Genomic DNA, 26,775 nt, shown 5'->3' with positions numbered 1-26,775 from the left:
GCCTTTGCTTGAAGGCTGTTTTGTATTTTCTCACTTTCGATTCAAAGGACTTTTATCATTTAGGGTTAACAGTAAAGATATTCTTAGAAGGTGTAGGTGAAAGTACACTTAAGTGGCTTAAGAAGGCTTTTTCTTGAAATTTGGGTTATTGGCTTAGAAGAAATTAAAGAAAGGGAGAGGGAACAGCTTTATATAAAAATACGAGTCTCTGTGTCACTTTGTTACTACCTAAAATCAAGGTAATAACTACCCATCTCATTGCAAAAGTAGAATAAGTAGTGCAGTGTTCTTTTACAACTGAATAAATAAAAGAAGCATTCACATTAATAAATTCTTACTTTACAAACAGCTACTGAAACAATTCGCGCAATAAAAACCTTTATTTGCAGTTCCAAAGCAAGCCCATAACGTGCACAAAGCGCCAAAAATTCACGTAAAACGAATATAGGTACGGTACGTCTAATCGGAACATTTCGTGATTAAAAGTTTTGTTAATCTATAGGCAAAGCTGGCCGGTAAACGTGCTCGCATCCTACCGGATCAATTAAAAGTAAAAAATATCAGTGTTTCAACAAATGCCGGAATGGAAATAATTCCCTTCAACCCAACTCTTAACGCTACGTTAAACCGCTGTAGGCATGTTCCGTAACCATTTTAGGTCTTTGTTGAACGCAGGCCATTTGTTAACTTACCTTCCTAATAAAATATAGCTTTGAAATTAATGAGATCATATAACCTAACTCGTATACCGACTTAACAAAACTTGGTTTTGTGTTTTTGGTGAGATTGGTCCGAATATTAATGACGGTGAGATAGTGTGAGGTTTTGAACAGTTGAAGGGTCATTTTGAAAGTTTATTTAGTGAAAAAACGTAATTTATAGGGTCATTCAACCCAGGGTTGGGGTCATTGGGTAGCCGTCGCGAGAGACCCACCGGGCGTTAGGGATCGCACGATGTTCTTCGACCACCGTAAGGGTGGTTCTGTGGACGGCGAGTTAGGCTAGCTCGCCGCCTACTCAGAAGCAGGCTTATGCGAACGGCGCGTCGCGTTCCACCCGCATCAAAGATTCATCAGATCACCACAGATGGTACGGAGCTGCAGACTACCTAGCGGGTTTACCGGGGCTCCGGCTCGCAAAGCAGGAGTAGGAACGGAATAATTTTTAGTCAGTAAGAGTCTGACATCCTCTCGCCTTGCCTCGGTCAATTGGATGATTTTTCCCCTTCAAAAAAGGATCCTTGGAAAGAAACGTGGAGTCAATAAGCCAAAACTAGGTTAGAGGAAGTTGTGGTATACGTATATTGCTGGAAATCTGTCATCTCCCGGTTTATTTCTAGACCAAGGTGCTAGAAGAGATCAAAATTATTTCAAGTGTCTGTTGAGAATTAAAAGCCAACGAAATTCTACGAGCATGACTAAAAGTTTCTGTGGTTTCTGTCTACCTTCACGAGCGTGTAACCAAGGCGTAAACTTATTTATGTACCGTACGTAAGATAGTTGACACAATTCAAATTAATTAGTTGTGTCATATGTCATAAACAGGGGGCGGTTGTAATTATGTGTGTGACGTCACTTACACCAGCACATCTCGCTTTACACGTGGTTTCACGCTGTGCCTCACTTTCCCAATAACATTACCCTTGCCAAGTGTTAAGATACCTTATTGTTTACTGGTTATTCCGACGTTTGGCTCCTAAGTTGGAACGGACGGGGGCTGCGCTTAAGCTCCTCCTGTCCAACCTCGGGGGCCAAATGCCTCCTGCCGGAGGTTGTACGCGGTAATATCGTGCGGTCCATGGGTCTACGGGCCCCTGTGTGGGCGCCGAACCTGATGCGGCGGCATAGCTCGGGCGCTGCTCACGTTAAAGAGGGTCATGGCCATTCGAGTGATCCGCGGATATCGCACGATCTCCGGAGAGGCGGCCAACCTCCTTGCCGGACTCCCGCCGTGGGATCTGGAGGCGAAGGTGCTCGCGCGCGTCTTTAGTTTGCGCGCCGACGCGCGTCGCCGGGGCGAAACTCCACTGCCGCGCCAGATTAATGCGTGGCGGGATGAGCTCCGGCGCGATCTCATGGCGGAATGGCAGCAGCGACTGTCGCAACCAAGGGCTGGGCTCGCTGTCATTGCAGCGATAAGTCCCCTCTTTGAGGAGTGGCTAGAGAGGCGCCACGGCGTCCTCACCTACCGCCTGACGCAGGTGCTTACCGGACATGGAAGCTTCGGTAGGTTCCTGTTTCTGATTGGGCGGGAAGAAACGCCCGGGTGTCATCACTGCGAAGACCGCCCGGAGGACACGGTAGAACATACGCTTGCGGTCTGCCCTGCGTGGGCTGAGCACCGCCGTGTCCTCAGGGATGTGGTCGGCGACGGCGACCCTCGCGTCCGGCTATGGTACAGGCAATAGTGCAGAGGGAGGAGACTGGGATGCCCTCTCCTCCTGCTGCAAAACAGTCATGCTAGCTAAGGAGGAGGCGGGGCGCGTGAGAGAACGAACCTCCTCACGCCCCAGCCGTCGCGAGAGACACTCCGGGCGTCGGGGATCGCGCGACGATCTCCGGCCACCGTAAGTGCGGGTCTGCGGACGGTGAGCAAGGGTAGCTCGCCGCCCGACCAGAACCAGACCCGTGCGTGCGGCGCGTCGCGTTCTGCGCGCGCCTCAAAGAGCCATCAGACCACCACAGATGGGGCCCAGTAGGGCTGATGCCTAATCCGGAGCTGCGGACTACCTAGCGGGTTTACCGGGGCTCCGGCTCGACGGGCAGGAGTAGGAACGGGGTGGTTTTTAGTCAGTAAGAGTCTGACACTCCCTCTCGCCTCGCCCAAGGCGGGAGAAGTCATTGGATGATTTTCCACCCTCAAAAAAAAAAAAAAAAAAAATTGTTTACTGGTTAAAGGTCAAATTAGAACGCCAACACATATTTTAGATTTTGACAATGACGTGCTATTTTGATCTTTATACTTTAAGCCATTGGGGGTTAATTGGTAGATCTATCGCAGTCTGAAGCTGGCTTGATATGGAGCTAACAGTAATAATTATGCTTACATGTCCAAGAGGTGGGCTTTGTTTGTCTATCAGGTAAGGCAATCATATAATTATATGCATATGAATACGACATGCATATGAATATACACCAAAATAACATTTAATACAATTTTTCTCTATTTGTTCTAGCTAATCTCTGAAATGGCTGGAACGATTTTGACGGGACTTTTATTGGCAGGTAACTAATATATTATCGAACTGATATATTTATCGGCAGAAAAATTGGAATAAAAAGTTATGTCCTAAAATTAATATACTTTTTTTGATCCGAAGCTGCGGACCAGTAGGCAGAAGTAGGAACGGTGTGGTTTTTAGTTAGTAAGAGTCTGACACTCCCTCCTGCCTCGCCCAAGGCGGGAGAAGTAATTGGATGATTTTCTACCTTAAAAAAATTAAAAAATAAAAATTAATAGTTTACGCTGATGAATTTGCCGTAAAAAATACCGTAATCCATCCGAGCGAAGCCGCGGGCATCAACTAGTTCGATTTAATTATTGGCATCAAAGTTAGTCACACAAACACAAATAGACACATTGAAGTCATTAACCTAACTAGCAACTAATACACTAGACTAATTGCCCTCAGCAGTTACACCTACAAAGGTACATTACAAGTAGTGTATCGATGTCTGAGTTTCTAGGAATCATCATAGAAGAGCTGAAGCATTATATTTTGTCTTTGTTGATAAAATTAGTTATACAGAAAACAATATAGATAGGTATATTACATAAGTTACTGTTACTAATGGCTTTGTTCGTGTGCTCAAAAGAAAAAATAATAAAAATAAATGATAATAATGTAGCGTAAAAATCTTAAAAAATAAATTGGAACCGTTTTCAGATGTTAAAGTGTGAACATAATTTTTTTAAGTACGGTAATATACCTTAATTTTTTCATCAAAACTGAAAAATACAATGCTGAAAACTGCATCAAAATCAGTTCAGCCAAACGCGAGATAATCGCGCGTTAATATACATACAGGTCAAACTGTGAACCTTCTTTGTAATTGATGTCGCTTAAAAGAGAAGTAATGTCTACTAAGATTATTTAGCGCTTGGAGAGGATGAAAGGAACTGTCAGACTCTTACTGGCTAAAACGTGGGTTTCTTGCTTCGTCTCCCCAAGAAATGGCAAGAGCTATTTTTAATGGACACTCACATATTTACGCCATTGTATAAATAATAATGTATGTATATTTTTATGGGATTATTTTTATGTTTGTGGTGAAAAGTGGGCGTTACATTTAATACGCATTTTGTATTGTAATTCTATACTCATAGATCCCTTTTTGGCAAAACATGAAAGGGCTGGAAAATACTTTACTTATAAGTATAGTATAGTAAGTACGTATACGTTACAGTTATTAAAGGCTTGTGTAGGTAAAAAAAGAGAAAGTACAAAAATAGAAAGTTCCAGAAACACTTCTTTATACATTCAAAGAAGTCTTTGACGTTTAGATTAGGTTTCTACGCAGGCAACCCTTTTCTTAAAGTTTTACTCATTTCACGGTTGTGAAGACGATTTTTATCTTAGTTCCGAGAATAACTTGACAGTCATACAGCCCTTTATTTTTTAATGATTTTCCTAAGATGCTTGACCTAACCTGACTTTTAAGTAAACGGTTCTATTATTTATTTTGATCCTTTTGATCTAGGATTTAATTTGGCGGTAAGGGTGAATTTTAAATAGAAATAAAGAGATCTTAGTATGTATTTAGTTTGAAATTTGAAAATGACGCAAGGGGAAATTTTAATGTTAACATCTAAAAAATAGTACAAGTCCGACGTATCAAGCCAGTCATAAAAATAAGAAAGTAAAACAAAAAAAAACTATATTCTGAATACAGTTTTGAAAAACAATATTATTACAAATTACAAATTATGTTGAAATACATTTCTTTAATAAAATCACTGAAAAGACAAAAACATTCAAGATTCATATAAAAATGAATAATTCAGATCACGGATCCTTACTGTACTGTGTAAACTAATTTAACTTCAGCAACTTTCTTTACAAACAGAACAGAGAGTCTAAATACACGTTCGTGTTCCTAAAATGCAGTTCGAAATTCGAGTGATCCAATCAATGGCATCGGCCGAAATAGTTCATTCGGAAATTTTCGGGACGATTCGGAACATTTTCGGGACGGACTTAAAATAGTTTGGTTTTGCATTCTTTAGTGCACATACACAAAAGGCTTTGGGACTTCGGTTGTCGAAAATAAAGAATTGTTCGATAAAGGATGGTTTGCAGATGGTGTGAGCTTACTTGGTTGTGCATTATTAATGAATAGGGAAACGGGTTATCATGTCAAATTCTGTTTTGTTGATCGAAAGTTGAAAGACAGTTAGCTTTCATAAAAGTAGACTTATAATTTTACTAATATTATCAATACGAAAGTTTGTATGTTTGGCATCGTGATAAAAAGAACAGGAGTAGTAGGAATGGAATAACACATAACTCAAGTAACGACTGATGTTGGTTCTACTTGATGGATAGTGGCAATTATCAAAATTAATATGGCTATATTACAATATTAATTAAACGTTTTCTATATTAAATGACTACATTATCGCATTTTATTTAACCTGTAAGGATGTGTTGATTTAAATAAATAAATAAAATAAAACTTAAATGCAACACAATTTACGTTATACAAAGTATAAAATAAATCTTTTATAATTACGTCCAATATTTACATCGCTTTTGTTATGATAAAATAACCGATAGCGCTTCAAACTTTACACAAGAGATTTACGTACCGCACCCAAACTATTAAAATGTATAAAAGCCTCCAAAAAGGATTGACTATGTCAATATTTTGTTCGATAATATTATTATACATATACTCTACTAGCTGCTTCCGCGCGGTTTCACCCGCTCTGCTTAGCTCCTATTGGTCATAGCGTGATGTTTTATAGCCTATAGCCTTCCTCGATAAATGCGCTATCCAACACAATATTAATTATTCAAATCGGACCACTAGTTCCGGAGATTAGCGCGTTCAAACAAACAAACTCTTTAGCTTTATATATTAGTAAGTAGTAAGTATAAGTATAGATTACTTGGTCAACGTGGTTACTAGTTAGAACTAGGTCATTTGTAATTTAGCTCAGATCAGCTAAAGTAATAACAGTTAATTTCCTCGTTACCGTGGACCGGTTACCTTACTGTGATACTAACTTTATGAAAATTTGTACACAGTTAAGCTGAACTTAGGTCTTGGATATCGCTAAATATCTCTGCAACGAATTAGGGAAGTTTGGACTAATATTTTAATGTTTAAATACTTTAAGATTTATTGAAAGGAGATTGGTTTAATCATTAACCTATACGAAAGTGACAATAGCGTTTGGTGCCGATGTGTTTCGTTTTCAAATTTTCTCTTGCCTGTTGTTGAGCTTTTTTTTTTTGAGGGGAGAAAATTATCTAATTACTTCTCCCGCCTTGGGCGAGACGAGAGAGAGTGTCAAACTCTTACTGACTAAAAACACCCTATTTCTACGCCTGCTTTTGGAGTCAGAGCCCCGATAACCCGCTAGGCAGGCCGCAGCTCTTTCTGAGCTAAATTTTAAATAAATTTTATTTTTATATTAAAAAGAAACTCATCAAATAACCAATTTTAGAAAAATCAAGACCAGCAAAGCTGTTATTAAAAAATAAATTACTAAAAATAGAGAAGATCCTTAAGGTTGAACTCGTCGAAATGAATATCAATTAATACCGTTTTAATTAAAATATTGAAGTTCAAAATTGAAAGGTATTAATGGTCTGATTTATTTCGACGAAGGTCGCAGTCATAATGTTTGAAATTAAGGTCGTTAGTAATAGTGTTTTGTGTTCAACTAGTGAACGAAAATGTTCAATTTAACGCGATATGTATCAGGTAGGCCTTTATTTCACACGTGGCGAAATAATTAAATTACAATACCTACGTAGGATACGGTTAATATTGAAATTAGGTGTTTTTATACGGAACGGTTTCCACAAAGTGGTGTTCAGATGATAATGTCACAATTACAATGTAATTTTCTCTCGTTGGTGGCACGTTTACATTGCACATGAGGGTTTTCTTTCCTTATTAAAGTATCTTGTGAATACCTTCATTTCCTTACCAAGAAAGTTTAGAATATCGGTATTAATTTTAACATTTAAACTTCGGTCTATCAGGATGCCAATCAACAGATCCGTCGATATTCTAACTCTCTTAAATACCGGCAAAAGGATATAAATAAGTATTAAGTGTGGGAGAGTCATGCTTCGACACGAATGGGCCGGTCAACCGGAGTGATACCACAGCCTCACAGAAAACCGACATGAAACAACGCAAGGTTATGTTTCGTTATGTGAGTAAGGTTACCGGAGGCCCAAGTACATAAATTCCTAACCGGCAACGCACTTGTAGCGCCTCTGGTGTTTCGGGTGTCCATGGGCGGCGGCGATTGCTTACCATTAGGTGATCCGCCTGCTTGTTTACCGGCTATACCATAAGTATATCATAATAAGACGAAAATTTTACTTCTACAAATTCAAAAACTAGACTTCGAAATAAGAAAATTTGTGTTCTAAAAGCTAATTATGAAAATAATTGGCTTGGTTAATGAAATCTAGGAAATCGTTTCACATTTGCATGTGCTCCTTTTACATACAAAGTAAAGTTTGAAGAAATAATAAAATTAACTAGAAGTTGCCGTTAAAAAGCTGAATAAGATGCTATGTTAAACAAGTCTTGAATTGACTAAGACTATGATTCGTCATTTCTAAGAACAGAAGAAACTTTGTAGTATTTCGAAGTCTTTTATACATTCACGGTATTTTCCTACAAAAACATACATCTCATAAAATACTTGAATATTGTGTTCTTGTATTTCTTGTACCCACTTAAATATTTATTACAGTGAACTCTTCATACTTAAGTATTTACACGGAATTGTATATTTTGAACAATAGTGAAAAAAGGCAAATACATTCCATGATCCTCAACTAAATTATCTGAAAAGAAGAATCACACTAGAATCGCCAACGAAGTAACAACAAGACCAATTTGCTACTAACATAACTGTATTCAACATGTCAAGCAAATAAAATATTTATTGTCCATTGCGCATTGTGAAAGGAATCTCAAGAGACTTACTAGTTTCTGGCAGGCGATGTATAGAGTACACTACTGCTTCGTGTACCTCTGGGAGGCTGACCGGAGTGGTTCGTATCCTCTCCTCTTCAGCGCTCTTTTCTAAGCTTTGTAAGTATATTGAGTAGACGCTTGCCGTACACCGAATCTGAATAAAAAGACAAAATAGTTATGAAAATTGTGTAACAAAAACATAATAATTATGGCGTCATTGTTGTTAACCCATTACAGCATAAAGTTTATTATAGCAGTTATTATGATTATAATTAAATTATTTGTTATTCAATTAATTATTCACAATAAATAGAATTTTCTAGCGTCCGATTAATCGAACGTTTTGCTGTAATGGGTTGAAATAACCACAAAAGGTAGTTATGAAAGTATTTTTTTTTTGTACTGAAAGACCCAATTTTAAAGACGAATCAATTCTTAAATGTCAGTGTTCTAAAGTCAAACTTACTACTTACTTACTACGCAACAACCTCTACCTACCTCTAGTTTCTCTAACCGTTACAAGCATGCAGAACAGAAATGTTTTATATCGAAAGTCTAAATCACAATGCGCGATGTTAATCGCAGTTTCGTGGTCACAAAGTCTAGGCAATGCTTCATAACTAACCGTGTATTGCACTAAAATACTACATTATTTATTACTGCAAAGTATAGGGAACTTAGCTGATATAGTGTTTTCCAAATTTACGACTGAAATAGGTAGTTTTCTAGAGAAACTGAACTACGATCAAGTGGTTCTAGTTATTACGCTTTGAACTGAAATTTTATATTACTTTTTACATTAGGTGTAGCTTATACTTAAATTTAGACACAGATTTTTATTTAAGATTAAGAAATATAGGTTGAACTTATTGTCATTTGGAGAAAATACTCTTTACTAAGAAACAGTCATGTAGGTTTTAAGACGCCCGCTTTTCATGCACGAGGTTCGAAACCTACCAACGGCAAGTACCAATGTGACATTTTCCTAGTTATATATACTTTCTAAGATTATTTAGATACCACTGACAAACGGTGAAGGAAAAGATCGTGAGGGAACCTTTTGTTATAGTTTGAAATAACCAACCCGCATTGAGCAAGCGTGGTGATTAATGTTCAAATCTTCTCCATGCTACTTATAGGCTGTTGATGAGGATGACTCTAAACTTCTTCTTTATATCAAAATTAAAGTAGGTACTTTAACTTTGTTTTTTGAAAGAATCGTGTCAGATATCAGACTAATGTAACTAAAGAATTCCCAATATTATTTAGAAAAGAAAGGCAAATAACTCTCCAATATTGTGTAGTACGAGTACATAATATTCGGTACTTATTGCCAAAAAATAATATCATTCCCAATACAGATCATTACAATAATAAGTACCACGTCGTTAACTATTGAGTTATAGGTAACGTAATTTGTACACGATATAAAAATCGTAATTTACCCTCTTTGAATAGACTTCATTTACATTTTATTTCTACGTAAATTAGATTATATTTTCCCTTACATTATAGCGAAGTGGGATTAGGACATAAAGGTTTCTTTTGACGATTCATTTTATTGGTAATAAAAATATTATTACAATTCTCACCTTGATTTTCCCTCTGACGAAGTGATGTTTTTGTACGACAAATTGTATGGTGCTGTACGCTGTCATTGGGCCACCGACTGTTTCTCCATCCACCCGATGCAGGACATGCTGACTCAGCGCCTACAAAGATAACATTACAAACTGTTAACTTACGGTTCGCGTGACAACAGATAAGAAAAGCCGACACGACCCGGAAAACTTTCAGTTTAACGCTCAGGTTCAACCAATATGGATCGTTACTTTTCCCACCTATTAAAGTGGAAAAATAGCAAACATAATTCTAGTGAATAGCTTCCAACTGCTGGCTAATGGTATTGTAGTTTTAATGTCTTTGATGCTTAGTTACGCGTTGAACGTAGCAACAAATGCTTATCAATTTAAAAGCCTTTGTCTCCTTTTGTTCGGCTTAAAATTGTTAGTACGGTCCAACAATTTTAATACAAGACTATGAATTAGTTACCAACTATGTTTTATATGAAATCGATCGATACCGATCGTTCATTTAAAACTTTATTAATCTAATGTTGAACGAGACTACAAAATTGGATCCAGAATTTTTCATTCTCCATTTGAAATTGGGAGTTATAATTTCGAAAGAGCCATTTATGATTACGTTTTAGGACCCAGTAAGTTAGCATAACTCGAAACTTCTATTTATTTAAATCGTTCCTTTGATTGAGAATTCCAAACAAATCGTCTGTACGTAAGTCGTCTATAGAAACGTCCGTAGTCACTAAACAACCTCCAGTAAATAAACAAGTGAATAATAAAATAGCATTTTATTCTCTTTCAAGCAACTAGCCAGTAATTTATTCATGAGACATTATGGAGTGCCTCAAAGCGAGATTACTTTGAACTGTGACGTCACGTTCAGCTTTGACAACTGTTTATGTTACCGTTGAATAATATTGAATGAATTGGAGTGCTTTTAGTACAATCACTAACTAATTTTAGAGCCTAGTAAGTTATTGCAACTTTCAAGATTTTACTTCGTACAAGAATTTGTTGTAGAAACGATTAAGAAAGTCTTGTTATGGTAGAGGTTTAGAATGAAGAGACGAAGACTAGGGTGATAATAGTAGAAAAAAAAACAACAACGTCTCGCCTTTTGTCCCCGAAAGGATAGACAGAGGTGTACATTACGGCACGAAATGCCGCTATACAATTTACACCCACTTTTCTGGGGGTGAGCCTATTGCCATATACTAGGCACAATTATTTATAACCGAAAAAAGCCCAGCAATAAAACTGTCAAAGTAATTAAAGGCATAAACCTGAGTAGGAACCTCTGTAGTCCTTTATATAATCACAAATGAGAAATTATTTTAGGTCAAATATTATTAATCGATGTCCCTTATGCTTGAATTGGTATTAAGGATAAACATTGACAAATCTGAAATAACAATGGTGGACAGGCCCGGATTTGGATTTAATGTACAAATCTAGTCGAAACAATGTGACTATTAATAGCTCTTACCCTTTTGATACACCTACGTTCATTATTGAATTTGTAAACGTGATGATGGATTGGATTTGATTTTACCCCTTTACCTTCTTGTTAGTAGTTTCGTTAAGGCAAGTGATAATTGACACTTCATATTGCAAAATGAGTAAGGTCAGGTTTGAGTCGAGGCAATTTATTTCGACGTCTAGACTCAGAGTTATTTGAATATTAATTAAATGATTTACTTTTCAGTTTAGTAGGTCATTGTGGAAAACTTAATCAAAAACTATTTCAAGAAGAAGTACGATGTTGTTTAGTCAGTGTTTTTGTCGTAGCCACGATTGCTTCAGCGTGTGCTTTTTCCGAACGTCTATGATCTGATAACTCTTTATTAGAAACTAGTTACTTTCACGCGGCTTCGCCGCTGTGCTCAGTTCCTATTGATCGTAACGTGATGATTTATAGCCTATAACCTTTCTCGATAAATGCGCTATCCAACACAAAAATAATTATTCAAATCGGACCAGTAGTTCCTGAGATTAGCGCGTTCAAACAAACAAACTCTTCAGCTTTATAATATTAGTATTAGTATAGATTATTATCAACATCCATTCAGTGAGTTTAGCGTGAGTTACTTTCACGTTCCTCATAACACATTACTGACACTTGACAGCTTAGGGCTATTTCAAGTATTAGACTTGCGTACTAGGAAGCGTGGCAAGCCTGTGTCATTTGCCAGGCACGTGTCTAGTCTCTGTCCTATTAAATTTTGAACTTGAAAGGCAATCAGACTCTGGTTTAGAAATCTGGATTGCGTACTAAATGTACCAACACGTTACTGAAACTAGGTTTCTCTAGATAAAATGATATGACTATACGTCGAAGGGGCGGTTATTTTTATGCTTATTACACTATATTTATGTGACTGTGTTTAGTATTTTATCCAAGTCAGTATACAAGGAGGGTGTAGATGTAAAAAAAAACATGTTATAGTGGGCTGCCTCTGCATAGTAACAAAGTGTTATGTTCAAAAGGAAATCTGTATTCTCCAAAAGCGACCAATATCTATATAAAATTAGATAACCAGATCATGGATCCTTTGAATATAAATTAATTTCGATACAATTCGAATAAATCAATACCTTAATAAAGTTTATAGGCTGTCTATTCACTGATGAAAATTATTGACCATCCTATTTATAGTTGAATACAATAGTAACGGGCGAATAATTTTGCCGAGTAGCTTATTTCCCTACACAATATTACACGTGTATAATATGAAAGAGAATTAGTTAGGCTTTTAACTTCTACACTTTGTTTACGGGTTTTGGTGCACAGAAGAACGTATTAAAAAGGGACTACTGTTTTACCTAGGCAAATAAAGTGTGGGAGAGCCATGCATGCTCGACCGGAGTGATACCACGGCCTCACAGAAAACCGACGTGAAACAACGCTTGCGTTGTGTAAGTGAGGTTACCGGATGCCCAATTACTCCCCTTCCCAATCCCCGATTCCCCAACAACCTTTTAATTCCTAATCCCTATACCCTGACAGGTCGGCAACGCACTTATAACGCCTTTGGTTAACCCAGGCCTTAGCAAATCCACCAAGTAATCCGTCTGCTCTTTTACCGGACTATACCATAAAAACTTAACTCCAGTTGATTATTCTTTAAAACCAACACTCCGCAATAGTTTTCTATCTAATATTATTGCTTTCTCTGCCAGTGCAAATGACATCATCGAATCATATAAAGCACCTTAAAGACCTCAAAAAACAAAATAAAGAAAAATATTCTTTCATTTACTTTTATAGTAAAACACGAAAGACTACAATCAGTAAATACTTACGTTGTTGTATCGTACACAAGAATACGTCTTAGTAAATGGTTGAAAATTAATTTACCGGCCAGACCTTCTTTCGATGTCTAATGAACCTCTAAGTAACTGGGTGAGACTAATTGCTAATCAATACCCTTTTGAGCGAAGACCCTGGAGGTAGTAATCAAATAAGATAAACAGATTATCTTGATCTATTCACTCGTGTATACATATGTATATACATATATGGTGGATATGTATTACCACCTTCACTTTGTGGGATGCGGATAGTCGAATATGGCTTTATACATGAGTATAATGATCCATTAAAATGAGTTAATAAATAGATAATCATCTTGTAAAGTTAACCTCGGATGTGATGTTTTACTTCTCTTTTTTTAACAAGCAAAAGTATTAATTATTATGTTATCGGCTTACTCACGTAATGTTTTGACGAGGAACTCGACTAGTTTCAAGCCATGCTAGAGGCTCATATTCACAAACATTACGTGAGTAAGCCGATAACATAATAATTAATTTAGTATGTCTCACGAAAGTTACAATAAAATCAAAGTAAAAGTATATTGAAAACTAAGGTCACACTATAGAGACCTAGTAAATATACCATGCTAGTTGGTTGTATAAAGCCAAGGATACACTAGGGAACAAAAATTCCCACGACATGATGTATCGGACATATTATATGATGACAACTTGCGGCTCATGTCCATAGCGATGTCCTGTCGCACGATGTTGCCAGATATGTCGACCAAAGTCTGGCAACGTCGCGCTAGTTTACCCAACATCGCAGGCGACGCGTGTCGCAGGACATATTTTATCCCCTAGTGTATCCTTGGCTTAATACGTAAATTCTTTTATTTAGTAACAATCCAAACAAAAGTTCAACAAATCAAAACCGTCAAATTACCCTAACATTAACGAAACCCCGATAAAATCCCCACACAGGATTCAAATAAAAATGATTCACGGCCATTTTTTATTTTATTGGTACATTTTATTCGAGGGAAGCAAATCAAACGTTACAATAATATCATCTAAAGCATTTTATGTTTCCATAATCGTTGGTGGCCACGCGTATAAATGTGTTCAAGAGATAGGTCGCCATCTATCACGCTAGGACAATAAAAAACGGTCTAAAACTGCGTATTCCGAATATGAAATGTTCACTAGTACGTAAGCTGACATTCCGAATCACCTTTTTTCGGGATAATACCAAGAATTATAGGTGTATTTATCGCCCGATTATGTTAAAGTCAACAGAGCTGGTCTATTTATCGTGTGTAGTATCGGTTTTTCGGTTTTTACGGTCTCGCCGAGTGAATCGTCCTTGTAGAATAAAATATTGAAGGAACACGAGATATTTACGAGTAATTTGAATTCTCAAGACGCTTTCAATGTTTTTCTATTTTTTTCAGGAGGTTGCTGCAGTGTATAATAAAATTTCTGGAATTTTCTATTCTGAGCACACGCAAAAAGTCTATTCTCTTTTGAGTTTTTTTTCAAACGCACGTTGACGTGCTGTTTGTGGTTTGGTTTACATGTTTGAAAGTGACCTCTAAAAGTGGATATTGAATACGAAAATTTAAATCTTTACGAATTGTATTACATTTTTTATTTTTCAGGACAACATGACTGAAAGCTAAATTATTTACATAAATCCTTTTTTTTTTCATATCACACCAGGATTTTCCCTTCGACATGGGTACGTTTGCAAACATACAGTTTCACCCAGACTCGAAACAACAGTTTGTGGATCACACAAAGTGCTACACTTGCGGGAATCGAACCCGCTACAAATTGTACGATAGCCAGTCCAGCCACGACGCCAACCGTGCAGTCATGACTGAAAACTAAGCTTTTTACAAAAATCTAGTTCTGAAATAAATATTTAAAAGTTATGTAAATCTTTAGTTTCCATATTTATACATCAGAAACAACCTTCTACTTTAACGCCTTTTATACCCCAGAAATTCAAAGGTGCACTTAGAATCCACTCATCTCTTGAAAGATGAGTAATAAGGCCCATTGCGATAAGTGCGCGCTCAGATTGAGAATATCGAAAGCGAAATCGAAAAACTTGAATATTTTTCTTGAAATGGAGACCAACCTTGAAACGTTGTACTTAACAGTCACATATAATATACTAACTTCTGCCAGCGAACTCGCCCGCGGTCCCGATAAAAATTGACCTATGTGTTATTCCAGACTATAATCCACCCCTGTTCCAAATTTCATCTAACTCCCTTCAGCAGTTTTGTCGTGAAGGAGTAAGAAAAAAACAAACATACAAACTTAATGATATTCGCATTTATATTTACAGAAAATATTGCTAAGAAAACTTGAACACATTATGATTCCTTTTAATTTGCTTGCTTAATTAGAGGATCAAACTTGAGAAGTTGTACTTAACAATCACATATGTTACTACTTATTATGCAGGAAATTAATATCGTTTTCAAAACTCAAGGAGAGAACATATTATATATTCTCTTCAAATAATAAGGTGTGAAATTATCCGTGAAAATTTCCTTTCTGACCGCACGTACATACCCGTCCCTCTCCGGCGCCTTTCTAATTTATTCCTTCCTACTCATTTCACGAGCTCATCAAAATACTAAGCAAGCAGTCACACCAGTCATTAATTATTTAACAAGCTCTTCAGCAAAGTGAGTAAAATATAATTTTAATTGAAGTCAGGTTTCAACTTTCCCCTTTCAAAACGTCTTTTGCAAAAGTTGAGTATAATAATTAAAATTGTAAGATCAATTCGACTACGCTCTAGCACTCGTTTCATTTGAGTTTTTGACGGCGCAAAAAAACTGTGTTATAAAGATTCCAGATTTGAGAATAACTTTTTTTTTGAAGCTTTATTGTAAATACTTTCGGCTTAAGAACTGTTACTGTTTAAAAATTTACTCTAAAACAGACGTAGTGCTTATAAGAATTAGAACTAGTAAAAGGATGAAATTATTAAAAAAAGATTATAGTAATAATAATGTAGAGAAAATCATGAATGTAGAATTAAATTGTAATTATATCATTATGTCCTAGCACGAAAGTAGGCTTCTCTGCATAGGTTTAGAATATTCTCACTTAACTAGGCAAACGGATTAATGACTGCGTGCCAACTCCGTACTGCTTTTGACTAATAAATTACCTATTGGATCTCAACGGAGCGTGAACCCTCTAGTTTAAATAAATAGAAAACTCACAGCACTCTCATTCAGCAATCATTAATGTGCCCTAGCATGTCATAAATGATTTTCCAACTACACTACACTACATGTCATAAACATTTTGTAAATAAATCCACTTATTTCAAAACGTCCTACAGAAGCTAGTACTTGAATTTTCTACGCTAAAATAAGCCAAGTCTTAACGAAATTCAAATAAAAAACAATATTTTACGTGGTCACTCTGCGTCCCACAATAAAGTAAGGATGATACCGCCTTTGTCCAACTAGTTTCTAGACCGGGACAGCCGTAACAACTGTCATAGATTCTCGTATGACAACCGGGACCGACAGCTTTACGTGCTCCCCCGAGGTACAACGCGACACAACACCAACTACTTACCCCTCACCAGATATATTATTTAATCTAAATCCACACGAGAATATATTTTCTTGACTTTAGCCCTTAAATCACGTTATACGACAACCATGGAAAGAAATAAGGCCTATTATTTGGGTCTCCTCATAAATCTTTAAGAGTGAAGAAATGAAATTCGAGCTTTGTTTATACACCTTTAGGTCTGTAAAGGTTAGGTTGTCTTTATGTCTTGTGATAATATCTTAAAGTCAAGAAGTAATTTTTGACGTTATAATTTTCAAGTATTTTCCTTGTGGAGTAGGTTATCTAATATGTAGGTACTCTGCCAAGATAATATATTAAGATGAAGTACACTAGTGAATAATTCATCGGTCCCACGATTATCGATTATGATAAAACGTTTTAGGCGATGGTACCCATTTTTTGTACTGTTCTGTTTCTAGTTCCATTGTAATGACGTTTCTTACTTTACTAAAAAGTCAGGTAGCATTTGAAGCACTAAATTTAAAGCATAAGTTTTGAAATAGACGAAAAATTTAATTGTTGTCATCGATCAAAGATTAAAGGTTTTCATTTCAAATACAACGCTTTTAATACAAACCATAAAATATGACCCTAATTGTAATTAAGCGCAAAAAGTAAACAAATCCACCAACATTTACGTCACATTTCTCCCAAAAAATTCCTTTGAAAAATAAACCTTAACACTGATTAATATATTGACGGCTTAGCAAGTTTCGGTTGGATTTCCAGGGCTGAACCCCGCCTCATTTAAGTTTGGCTGCGCGCCGAGCTCTGATGAATGAGACAATTAATTGCCTTTGACTTTTATTCGCATAGATTAATTAATAACGAGAACTTAATCGTACATCTTTATTAAAGGGTTGGAAAGCCGACGAGTTTCTCGTTTAATAGTAATTTATTGTCATACCAATAGTTTTGTTTATATTTATTTGCTTTCGATATTGTTAATGTAATTGCTTTGTTGCAGTGTTGTTTGTCACGAAATGTTTTATTGTGTCGACGTAATTTAGCTCTTAATGATTGGAATTTATTATAAATGTTGCTGGTATGAATTTTAATAACATATTGTTTGAAATGTTTTATTGGTTTCATTTGTTCCATGTATTTGTACGTTATGAATAATTCTATAGATGAAAGTACTACAGCCAATTAGAAATTTATGATTATTAGTACCGTACTTCAACCAATTTTGTTCGCATAATTCTGACGATACATTAACATTCGACAAGAACAGAATAGAATAGTCATTTATTTTTAGAACAATACTTTTATTATCTTAAAAATAAAACGCAAATCTTTAATTCAAACCACAGCCTTTAAATAGTATCAATACAAAATGAAATTAATGGATGACATTTCAAAAAAAGTAAGCAGTCAATTAACTGGACATCTGTTGCTGTGGTTTGGTCTGCTATTGACAGGTTCATTAATATTGATGGTCGCCATAATGGAAGTAAGGATGAAAGCATTCATATTTTATTAAAGCACAATGTTGCATAATTATTTATTAATATCCCTGTTTACACCTCGGAATTTCAAAAGGTTATTTGAGTCAATCGGGAATTGTTAAATCGGAATATTTTATTAGCCATGATCTCCCGACAGAGTGAATGTTTTATCGTAAAATGTTTAAAGTTAGGAATAAATTTTGAAAGTAGCGTTGCTGATTGAAAAATTTAAAAGGATGTAATGGAATGAAAAGGGATGGAATTTGACTGGGAGTAATGAATCGGAATGTCGATGGATGGGTAGGAAGAGGAAGATTGGAGAAAAATGTACCTATGGATACATGAAGTAGTAAGGAAAACGAAGTCTGACCAAGAAAACTGGTTTATTTGGCACTTTTCATTAGTTAACTGTGCGTGACAACAAAGTGTAAACAAAAATCCTGTTATTTGTTTACCACTTTGCGATAGTTAAATAGGATTACATTGGTATGTGTGACAATGCCAATATAGGTTTGGTCAACAGATGCGTAGAAATTAATAAAAACAAATATATTGATGACATCAACATGAATTACAAGGTTCAAACAGATACTATAGCAAATAATAAATTGATAATAAAACTCAATTGACCCGCGTCTACGTCATATCGCCTAGCCCATATACTGCGTAGGCTACGGCCGCGCCCACTGCTTATTAGTAAGAATCCCGCTATGACTCGAAACTAGTAGAGCTTTTCTCAGTATATTTACGTAAGTAAACCGCTATTTTTAGTTAACCTTTAACGTCACGGGCGGGGTCTGAGGAGACCCCACGCGCTTTTTTTGACGATAATTTTTGAAATTGTCTAGTTACGATCGCGTGTTTTCGGCTAATCTTAGTGTGACGCGAAACCTATCGGTGAGTGGACGTACATCGCTCTTGTGCTAAGGTAAGTTACATTTTTGCTTGCGTGGGGATACCTGCAGACCCCACCCGTGATTTAACGTAGTTACTTTTTTCACCTTAGTTATATTTTTATTTGTTTGCTTTTCAGAATTGGTGTTGATAAAAGGAAAAATGAGTCGCCGACTAACTGAATATTAAATTGATCAAATCATACACAATTTTAGTGACTCAGAAAGCGAAGGCATAGGAGACACGCCTCAAGAGAATATTTTGGAAGAAGTGGGTGATATAAGTGACTGTAAATCTATACATAGCGAACATAATTCAGCGTCTGATCTAAAAATAAAAAAAGCACTATTGTATGTAAGTCTTGTAAAAAAAATTTGCAAGCCACATCCAACAGCAATTACCTATTGTTTACCATGCCAACCCAAAGAATGATTTTCAACGTTAGTTTAGGTTAGTACATTTCAAGGCTTGTCATTTTTTTATTTATAATGTTTATTGTTATTTTTTCTTCTAATTACTTGTTTTTGATTCATATTTTATTAGGATAATTTAGTTAAATTAGTCTGAAGTTGACTCTTTTGTTAAATCGTATTACATTAAACATGTGCTAGAAAATTATATCTAAAAGACTGTTAATTTGATAAAAATATTCCTTACTCTCTAAATATTGATTGTTTTATGTTTAATAAATACTTTTAATAAATATTATAATGTCTTTTATTATAATCTAAAACAAATTTCAATAAATATTTAAAAAATCGGAAAATATATGTGAATTTATATTGGGGACTAGCTGTGCCCGCGACTTCGTCCGCGTGGAATAGTTATTTTAGGCATTATATTTATTTTTGCAAACAACTTTCTCAGCTTCATAAATTATAGCTGTTACCCACGGTTAATTTGTGCATTGAAAATTCGTGATAGCACTGGATTATGATTATAAGGAACAATCCACACTCATTTCTATACTATATGTGTTTCCACTGTTTTCCGGAAACCTGCGCCTATAGGTTGGGTAACCGCCACCCCGGTTTGTGTTTCAGAAATAAAATTCCTAGGGTACTTCTTAGATGGGCTCGCTACATACGCGTTATAGCAGTGGTAAGTCCCCTCTTTGAAGAGTGGCTTGAGAGGCGTCACGGCGTCCTCACCTACCGCCTGACGCAGGTACTTACCGGACACGGAAGTTTCGGTTGGTACCTGTTTCGAAATCGGCGGGAGGAAACACCCGGGCGTTTCGTCTGGGTGTCGTCATTGCGAGGACCGCCCGGAAGATATGGTGGAGCATACAGTGGCGGTGTGCATTGCATGTGCTGAGCATCGACATGTCCTTAGGGATGTGAATGGCTACGGTAGCCTCTCACGTCCGGCTCTAGTTCAGGCCAAGGTGCGGAGCGAGGGGGAAAGGGACGCCGTCTCCCCCTTCTGCGAAGCCATCCTAGCTAAGGAGGAGGCGGAGCGCGTGAGGGAACGATCCTCATCACGCCCCAGCCGCCGCAGAAGACACTCCGGGCGTCGAGGATCGCGTGACGATCCCCGGCCACCGTAAGCGCGGGTCTGCGGACGGTGAGTAAGAGTAGCTCGTCGCCCGATCAAAACCAGACCCGTGCGTACCGTGCGTTGCGTTCTGTGCGCGCCTCAAAGAGCCAGGCCACTACAGATGGGACCCAATAGGGCTGATGCCCGATCCGGTGCTGCAGACAACGTAAAAGATTACCAGGGCCCCGGCTCAAATCAGAACAGGGTGATTTTTACACTCCTTCTCGCTTCACCCAAGACAGGAGTAGCCAACGGATGATTTTCCCCCCTCAAAAAAAAAGAAAGAGTACTTTCTAGAACAAATGTTTTCTTTCATACATGGTGACGCAAGGATATGAAATCCTTAAGGACCCTATTTTTATACCCTATCATATTTTTATGATAATAAATTCAAGAATTGGATTTTTTTGTTTGTCAAATGTTTCAGCCGATATTATTGCACTATACGTAGAATCTGGTTGTACTTTGTTAGACAGCCACAATAAAATGTGGGCGTGTGGTAAACCGCTTTTTTGCCACGCTGTAAACAAACGCTTTCGATGGTCAATGATCAAAAAATGTTTTACTTCGTTAGTAAGACTATAATTTTTTTGCTTATAGTTACACCAGGCTCCGCGTCGTTCGCAAACAATGCCTCTCCTCCTGGCAGCGTCGTGTTTCGCACATCATGCGGCGCGGGTGAATTTTATATCGGAGTTATTTTAAAATTGTAATATCTTCTAAGATGTTTATTGAAGTTTAGTAATGACAATTTTGTTCACAATTAAATACTCTTAATGAACAACACATTTATTTCGATAAATATTAATATTTTTTCGTTAATACAACTCTTAACAAATAATGCATTAATTTCGACCCAGTTTGATTACCATTAAAACGATTCTAGTAAGTTAATCCTAAAAGATAGACATATACTGTCGCGGACTTTTTTTTAGATCATTTTAAGAGGAATAAGAGGAATAATTCTTTCATACATATAATTTTCGTATCTTTAACTATTTTCGCAGCGCACGCAACGGAAGCCCTCAAGAATTAATAATTTCCCCCGTTTTGTCCACATTTTCCTTTATTTCTTCGCTCCTAATAGTTATAGCGTGATGTTTTATAGCCTATAGCCTTCCTCGATAAATGGACTATCCAACACAAAAAGAATTATTCAAATCGGACCAGTAGTTCCGGAGATTAGCGCGTTCAAACAAACAAACAAACTCTTCAGCTTTATAATATTAAGTATAGATTATTATGATTCTTTAAACAGGTAAATGTCACAAAACGAAGGGCAATTCACGTAAAAAGCGTTAATTTTCATCGATTTAGCTTCAAAATTAACGGAGTTTCATGGAAACTTACCCCCCCTTTTTCAGCCCCTATTAGGCATATTTTCCAAAAATCCTCATTGCATCATTCTTAATTTGTAACCAAATAGCCGAATATTAATTTTAATCGAATTAGCTTCAAAACTGACGGAGTTTCATACAAACTTACTCCTCCCCTTTTTCCCCCTTAAAGGGCGAATTTCCAAAAAAAGGATAGCCTATATGTTAGCGAGGACTAATAGCTATATAACAAAAAAAGTTTCATCAAAATCCGTCCAGTAGTTTTTGCGTGAAAAGCGAACAACAAACAGACAGACAGACAGACAAAAATTTTTTAAATCATGTTTTTCGCTTCTATTGGTTGAATAAAGATCCCCCATCTTATTTTTTCTTAAATATCTGTAATGTACAGACATGGAGTTGTTATAATTTTATTATATGTATAGATACTTCTGGACCCCACGCGTGACGTTACGTTATCCTAAACAACGCGTGTACTTAAAGGTTAATTAAGTATGTCTCGCGATAGTTGTTATAAAAATGTAATAAATATAAAGATACTATGTAATGAAAAAGTAAAGTATAAAACCATGACACTTCAATTACCGGTCCCGAACAAACATGAACGATTAAATAAATGTAATTGTTCAGTATTCACCTAATTGATTTAAAACTTTTTGTATCATTGACCTACTTTTTATTACCACGTATTTGTACGGTAATCTATACTAATCTATACTTCTATACTAATATTATAAAGAGGTAAAATTTGTAAGTTCCTAAGTAGGGGGTAATCTCTGTGTTTTCACTGGAAGAAAGCTACATTATTCCTGAGTGCTATAGGCTATAAATTATTTTTATAACATGTATATTAACTGAGCAATCATAACTTTTGTCTAGCAAGTCAGACAGAGATGGCTCATAAAACAGAATAATATGGCATGGTCAAGCTTGGCGACCATGGCCAAGCTTGGCGACCATGGCCAAGCTTGGCGACCATGGCCAAGCTTGGCGACCATGGCCAAGCTTGGCGACCACGGCCAAGCTTGGCGACCACGGCCAAGCTTGGCGACCATGGCCAAGCTTGGCGACCACGGCCAAGCTTGGCGACCATGGCCAAGCTTGGCGACCACGGCCAAGCTTGGCGACCATGGCCAAGCTTGGCGACCACGGCCAAGCTTGGCGACCACGGCCAAGCTTGGCGACCACGGCCAAGCTTGGCGACCACGGCCAAGCTTGGCGACCACGGCCAAGCTTGGCGACCACGGCCAAGCTTGGCGACCACGGCCAAGCTTGGCGACCACGGCCAAGCTTGGCGACCACGGCCAAGCTTGGCGACCACGGCCAAGCTTGGCGACCACGGCCAAGCTTGGCGACCACGGCCAAGCTTGGCGACCACGGCCAAGCTTGGCGACCACGGCCAAGCTTGGCGACCATGGCCAAGCTTGGCGACCACGGCCAAGCTTGGCGACCACGGCCAAGCTTGGCGACCATGGCCAAGCTTGGCGACCATGGCCAAGCTTGGCGACCACGGCCAAGTTATGCGCTTACTTCATACTTCACACTTAGTGCAACTGTTGAGAATTTTCCAAAACAGATTTTTCTAAAAATCAATGACACATTGCGGGCTTTCCTGACTCTTTGCCGTATAATACTACGAAAGCTTCCATCAATCCCATACATTTTGATTAGCGATACGAAACGATTCCGAATATCGAAAGGCATTTCGTCAGTTCCTTTGGGAACAATTCATCAACCCGTGTCTGCATAACTATTAGGAACTGTAAGTAAAATCGAGGTAGACAAAATACTCTAATTTGTACTTTCGTTGATCGAATTTCAACTTTATTCGCAAGACAGGATGGTTTAAAATCTATTAAAGAATTTGGGGTCACTTGATGTGCTTTTTATTTTACAAAATATCAACATTCAAATTATATCGTAGAAACTAAGTAGTATTGAAAGGGTTGTACCAAAAACGTATTTAATATTCCAGTCCTCGTTTGTAGTTATTATCATAATCTCATAAATAAGGAAATAGTTTCCTGTTGTATAGAAACTTCCCTCTACCAACTTGGTCTTGATTCTAGAACAGAGACGTGATAGGATTTGTGAAATAAACAATTTTGTGTCATAAATATTGCAGTAAATGGACTTATTGTTCAATTTTTTTAGGTTAAATGGTCCTAGGCCCCATATACTTCTTACTTAGTGTTTACCACTCTTCATGTAATGCAGTCTACTTTCTAATTGATAGTGTGGAATCTGAGGTTGCTTTTCTACCAGAGATGTGCTATGCGACGTTGTTGTGCATGCGTTTGGCTTCCACAAATCGTATTCATTGGTACACAGCTTAGCACTGGTAGAAACGAACTCAGAAAAGCTATGTTTTTTATATGGAAAGATGCCTGCTATAGATGGTTTTCCTGCTATCGATACCTCGCATCTTCGAGCTGCGGCGCATCTTCCTCGCACAGTTACTTTGCGGCGTCCCTAGTTTTTTTTACGGAAAAGGTGGCTAACAAATAGACAGATCACTTGGTAGTAAACGATCAACGCCATCCATGAAGACCCGCAGCACCAGAAGAATAATAGGTGCGTTGCCGATCTTTTAAAAAGGAATACGCTCTTTTCTTTAAAAGTTTCGAATATTAGACTCTAATCTTTACATTTCTAAACCTGAGCATTGACCACATCAGTACCACACAGAAAAAAAATAAACAGTCTAGCAGTCTAAATACGTAAGATACACAGCATCTAGAGCCAAATGTTCTCGAGTGAGCCATATTAATTATTGTAATTGATTTACCTTCCCAGTAGCAACGAAATGTTTGATAAGCAAACTTTAAGTGCTTAGTAACTTTAGTTAGCCAGAAATCGATCGCAGCGCCATATTACCTTTCAGTATTTGCTTTAACTATTCGACAGTGATTAGGGTAACTTATTACAAACTTGGGCCAAATGTTGCGAAGTATTAGATCTTGTTGACATTATTTTGTCAGCAATAAGGGTAGCTAGTCATCAATGATGTGGAGCGGTCGTATTGAATATTGTATGGACTTTGTAAACTGTCCTTTTGGGATTGCAACTTTCTAAAATTATATATGATTATGTTGAAGTTTATGGGTGTTTCTCGATCACGTTCAAATAGCTGAAAGAGAATTCCCTTTTAGGAAAAGACGCAGATGTGGATAAATTTTGCACCAGAAATGTGCTATGCTACTTTGCGGCGGCGCATCTTCATAGCACATTTTACTCGCACAACTACATAGATTAGTATCAGTGGAAACGGTCACATAGTTTCACAGTTTAGTCATTACATCTTCGTAGGTAAATAGCTCATCTCTGTCAATTACCAATAACCTTTATAGCACTTAGCTAATCCCCGGTGAGTTCGAAAAGTAATACTTGGATAGTTTGTCGTAAACAAGTAGTTTCTATCCAAAAACGTTTGAATCGCTTTGACTGTGACATGTTTCAAATCAAATATCTCCATTTGTGGTCTATTTTAACAACCAGGTCGTAACCTCGATATTGTTCTAAAACTAATAACGATTTGAATTCGACAAAATTAAATATTGATTTCTAAAAGGGTTTTACTCTGATTGTGTAACTGTTACCTCTGACGTAATTGAGAAATTCGCACCAAAAAAAAAATCATTTGCCATTTTATCATTGCCTGTATGGTAATAATAATCATCGTGTCATCAATAAAGGAAATCACACGAGGAAGTCATGATTATCAATCATCCACACAATGAACAACACAGATGTAATATTATGTATGTTACTCAATTTCAATATTTCCTATTAAAAGCAAATAACTTACTGTTTGCGCCTCTAAAACACAAACATGTCTGATTTCCGACTAAGTAACATTAAATTTGTTTTACGTACAAATATCAAACAGTTATTTAATCACTTTTATTGCGAAAAGTCAATTTATTTCGAACACACAGACACCAGAAATAGTTTGACTGAATAAATAAACATGAGTATTATGAGCTAAGACCAAAATACACACGATACTGACAATGGTTAGGATGTAGTTGCACATCATATTACAAAAAGGAGTAGACTAGAGGGTAGATGAATAATTTTTATTTTAATGTCCGTCTTGTAGATTATATTAAAATATTAGACGCGTATTTCTTATTATAGAAAAGAAAATGAAAATAGAAAAATCATAATTTATTTTTCTAGACTTCAAAAATTGTTTTTAATAGTCAAGTTGAAACAAAAGTTTCGGGTTCACTATCATGATGTGAGATCGATAAAATTTTGTTCGACGAGGTCACTACGTGGATGGGTAGCATATCTCAAAATCTCGAGATTTGTCAGTACCTCGGTGACAGTCAGCAGAAAGCCCGTTGATCCCGACTATCATGCTATCTATGACCGACTTTGCATCCGTTGAGCCCCAAAATCGGACACTGGCTTTAATCAACTATGTCGTATCTCAGTATAGGGGCAGCAATGTTTTCGTCGTAAAATAATATTTATATCCATTCAAAACTTTATAAGATTCAGGAAAAAAAATTAAAGGAGATGGTGGTAGATCAAAATCAGTAAGTTATAGGTTGTAAGTTAAGGTAGCTCCATCTCGCCTCGCCCAGGGTGGGAGAAATCATTAGATGATTTTCCAAGGAAAATGTCTTTAATAAATAATACATGTGAATAGACCTTAAGGCTATCGGAATAAAACCATTATCAATGTGCAAATGTCACATGATTGTGTCTCCTATAAACCTATTATTGTATGCTTAAGATAATGATGTTTAATAACAATTTAAGCTATTAATGGATGATATTTATTTGACTGTCTCTTTGCTCTTCAGGTTTTATTTAAGGGATGTAGTCGACCTAAAAGTACTTGAAACAAGTTTTTCGTCAATAATGTTTAAAATCGGTACTCTATCAATATTAATAGCCCGTGACGTTCTATTTCTGGGTT

General features: G+C 37.0%; 1 protein-coding gene across 2 annotated transcripts in view; it reads right to left on the bottom strand.

Moving 5' to 3' along the window:
* The window catches only part of LOC118264958 (uncharacterized), a 157,653-nt gene that overhangs the window by 21,732 nt on the left and 109,146 nt on the right, over positions 1-26,775 (bottom strand). For both annotated transcript variants that reach the window (XM_050705994.1, XM_035577631.2), the window contains exons 5-6: positions 9,764-9,883; positions 8,181-8,325 (exon numbers count right to left, since the gene is read on the bottom strand). In XM_050705994.1, coding sequence (XP_050561951.1) covers positions 8,181-8,325; positions 9,764-9,883 — 265 coding nt within the window. The remainder of the gene's footprint in view (positions 1-8,180; positions 8,326-9,763; positions 9,884-26,775) is intronic.

Source organism: Spodoptera frugiperda, chromosome 28 (genome assembly GCF_023101765.2).
Source record: "Spodoptera frugiperda isolate SF20-4 chromosome 28, AGI-APGP_CSIRO_Sfru_2.0, whole genome shotgun sequence".
Taxonomy (NCBI): domain Eukaryota; kingdom Metazoa; phylum Arthropoda; class Insecta; order Lepidoptera; family Noctuidae; genus Spodoptera; species Spodoptera frugiperda.
This window is presented reverse-complemented; position numbering and strand designations above follow the sequence as displayed.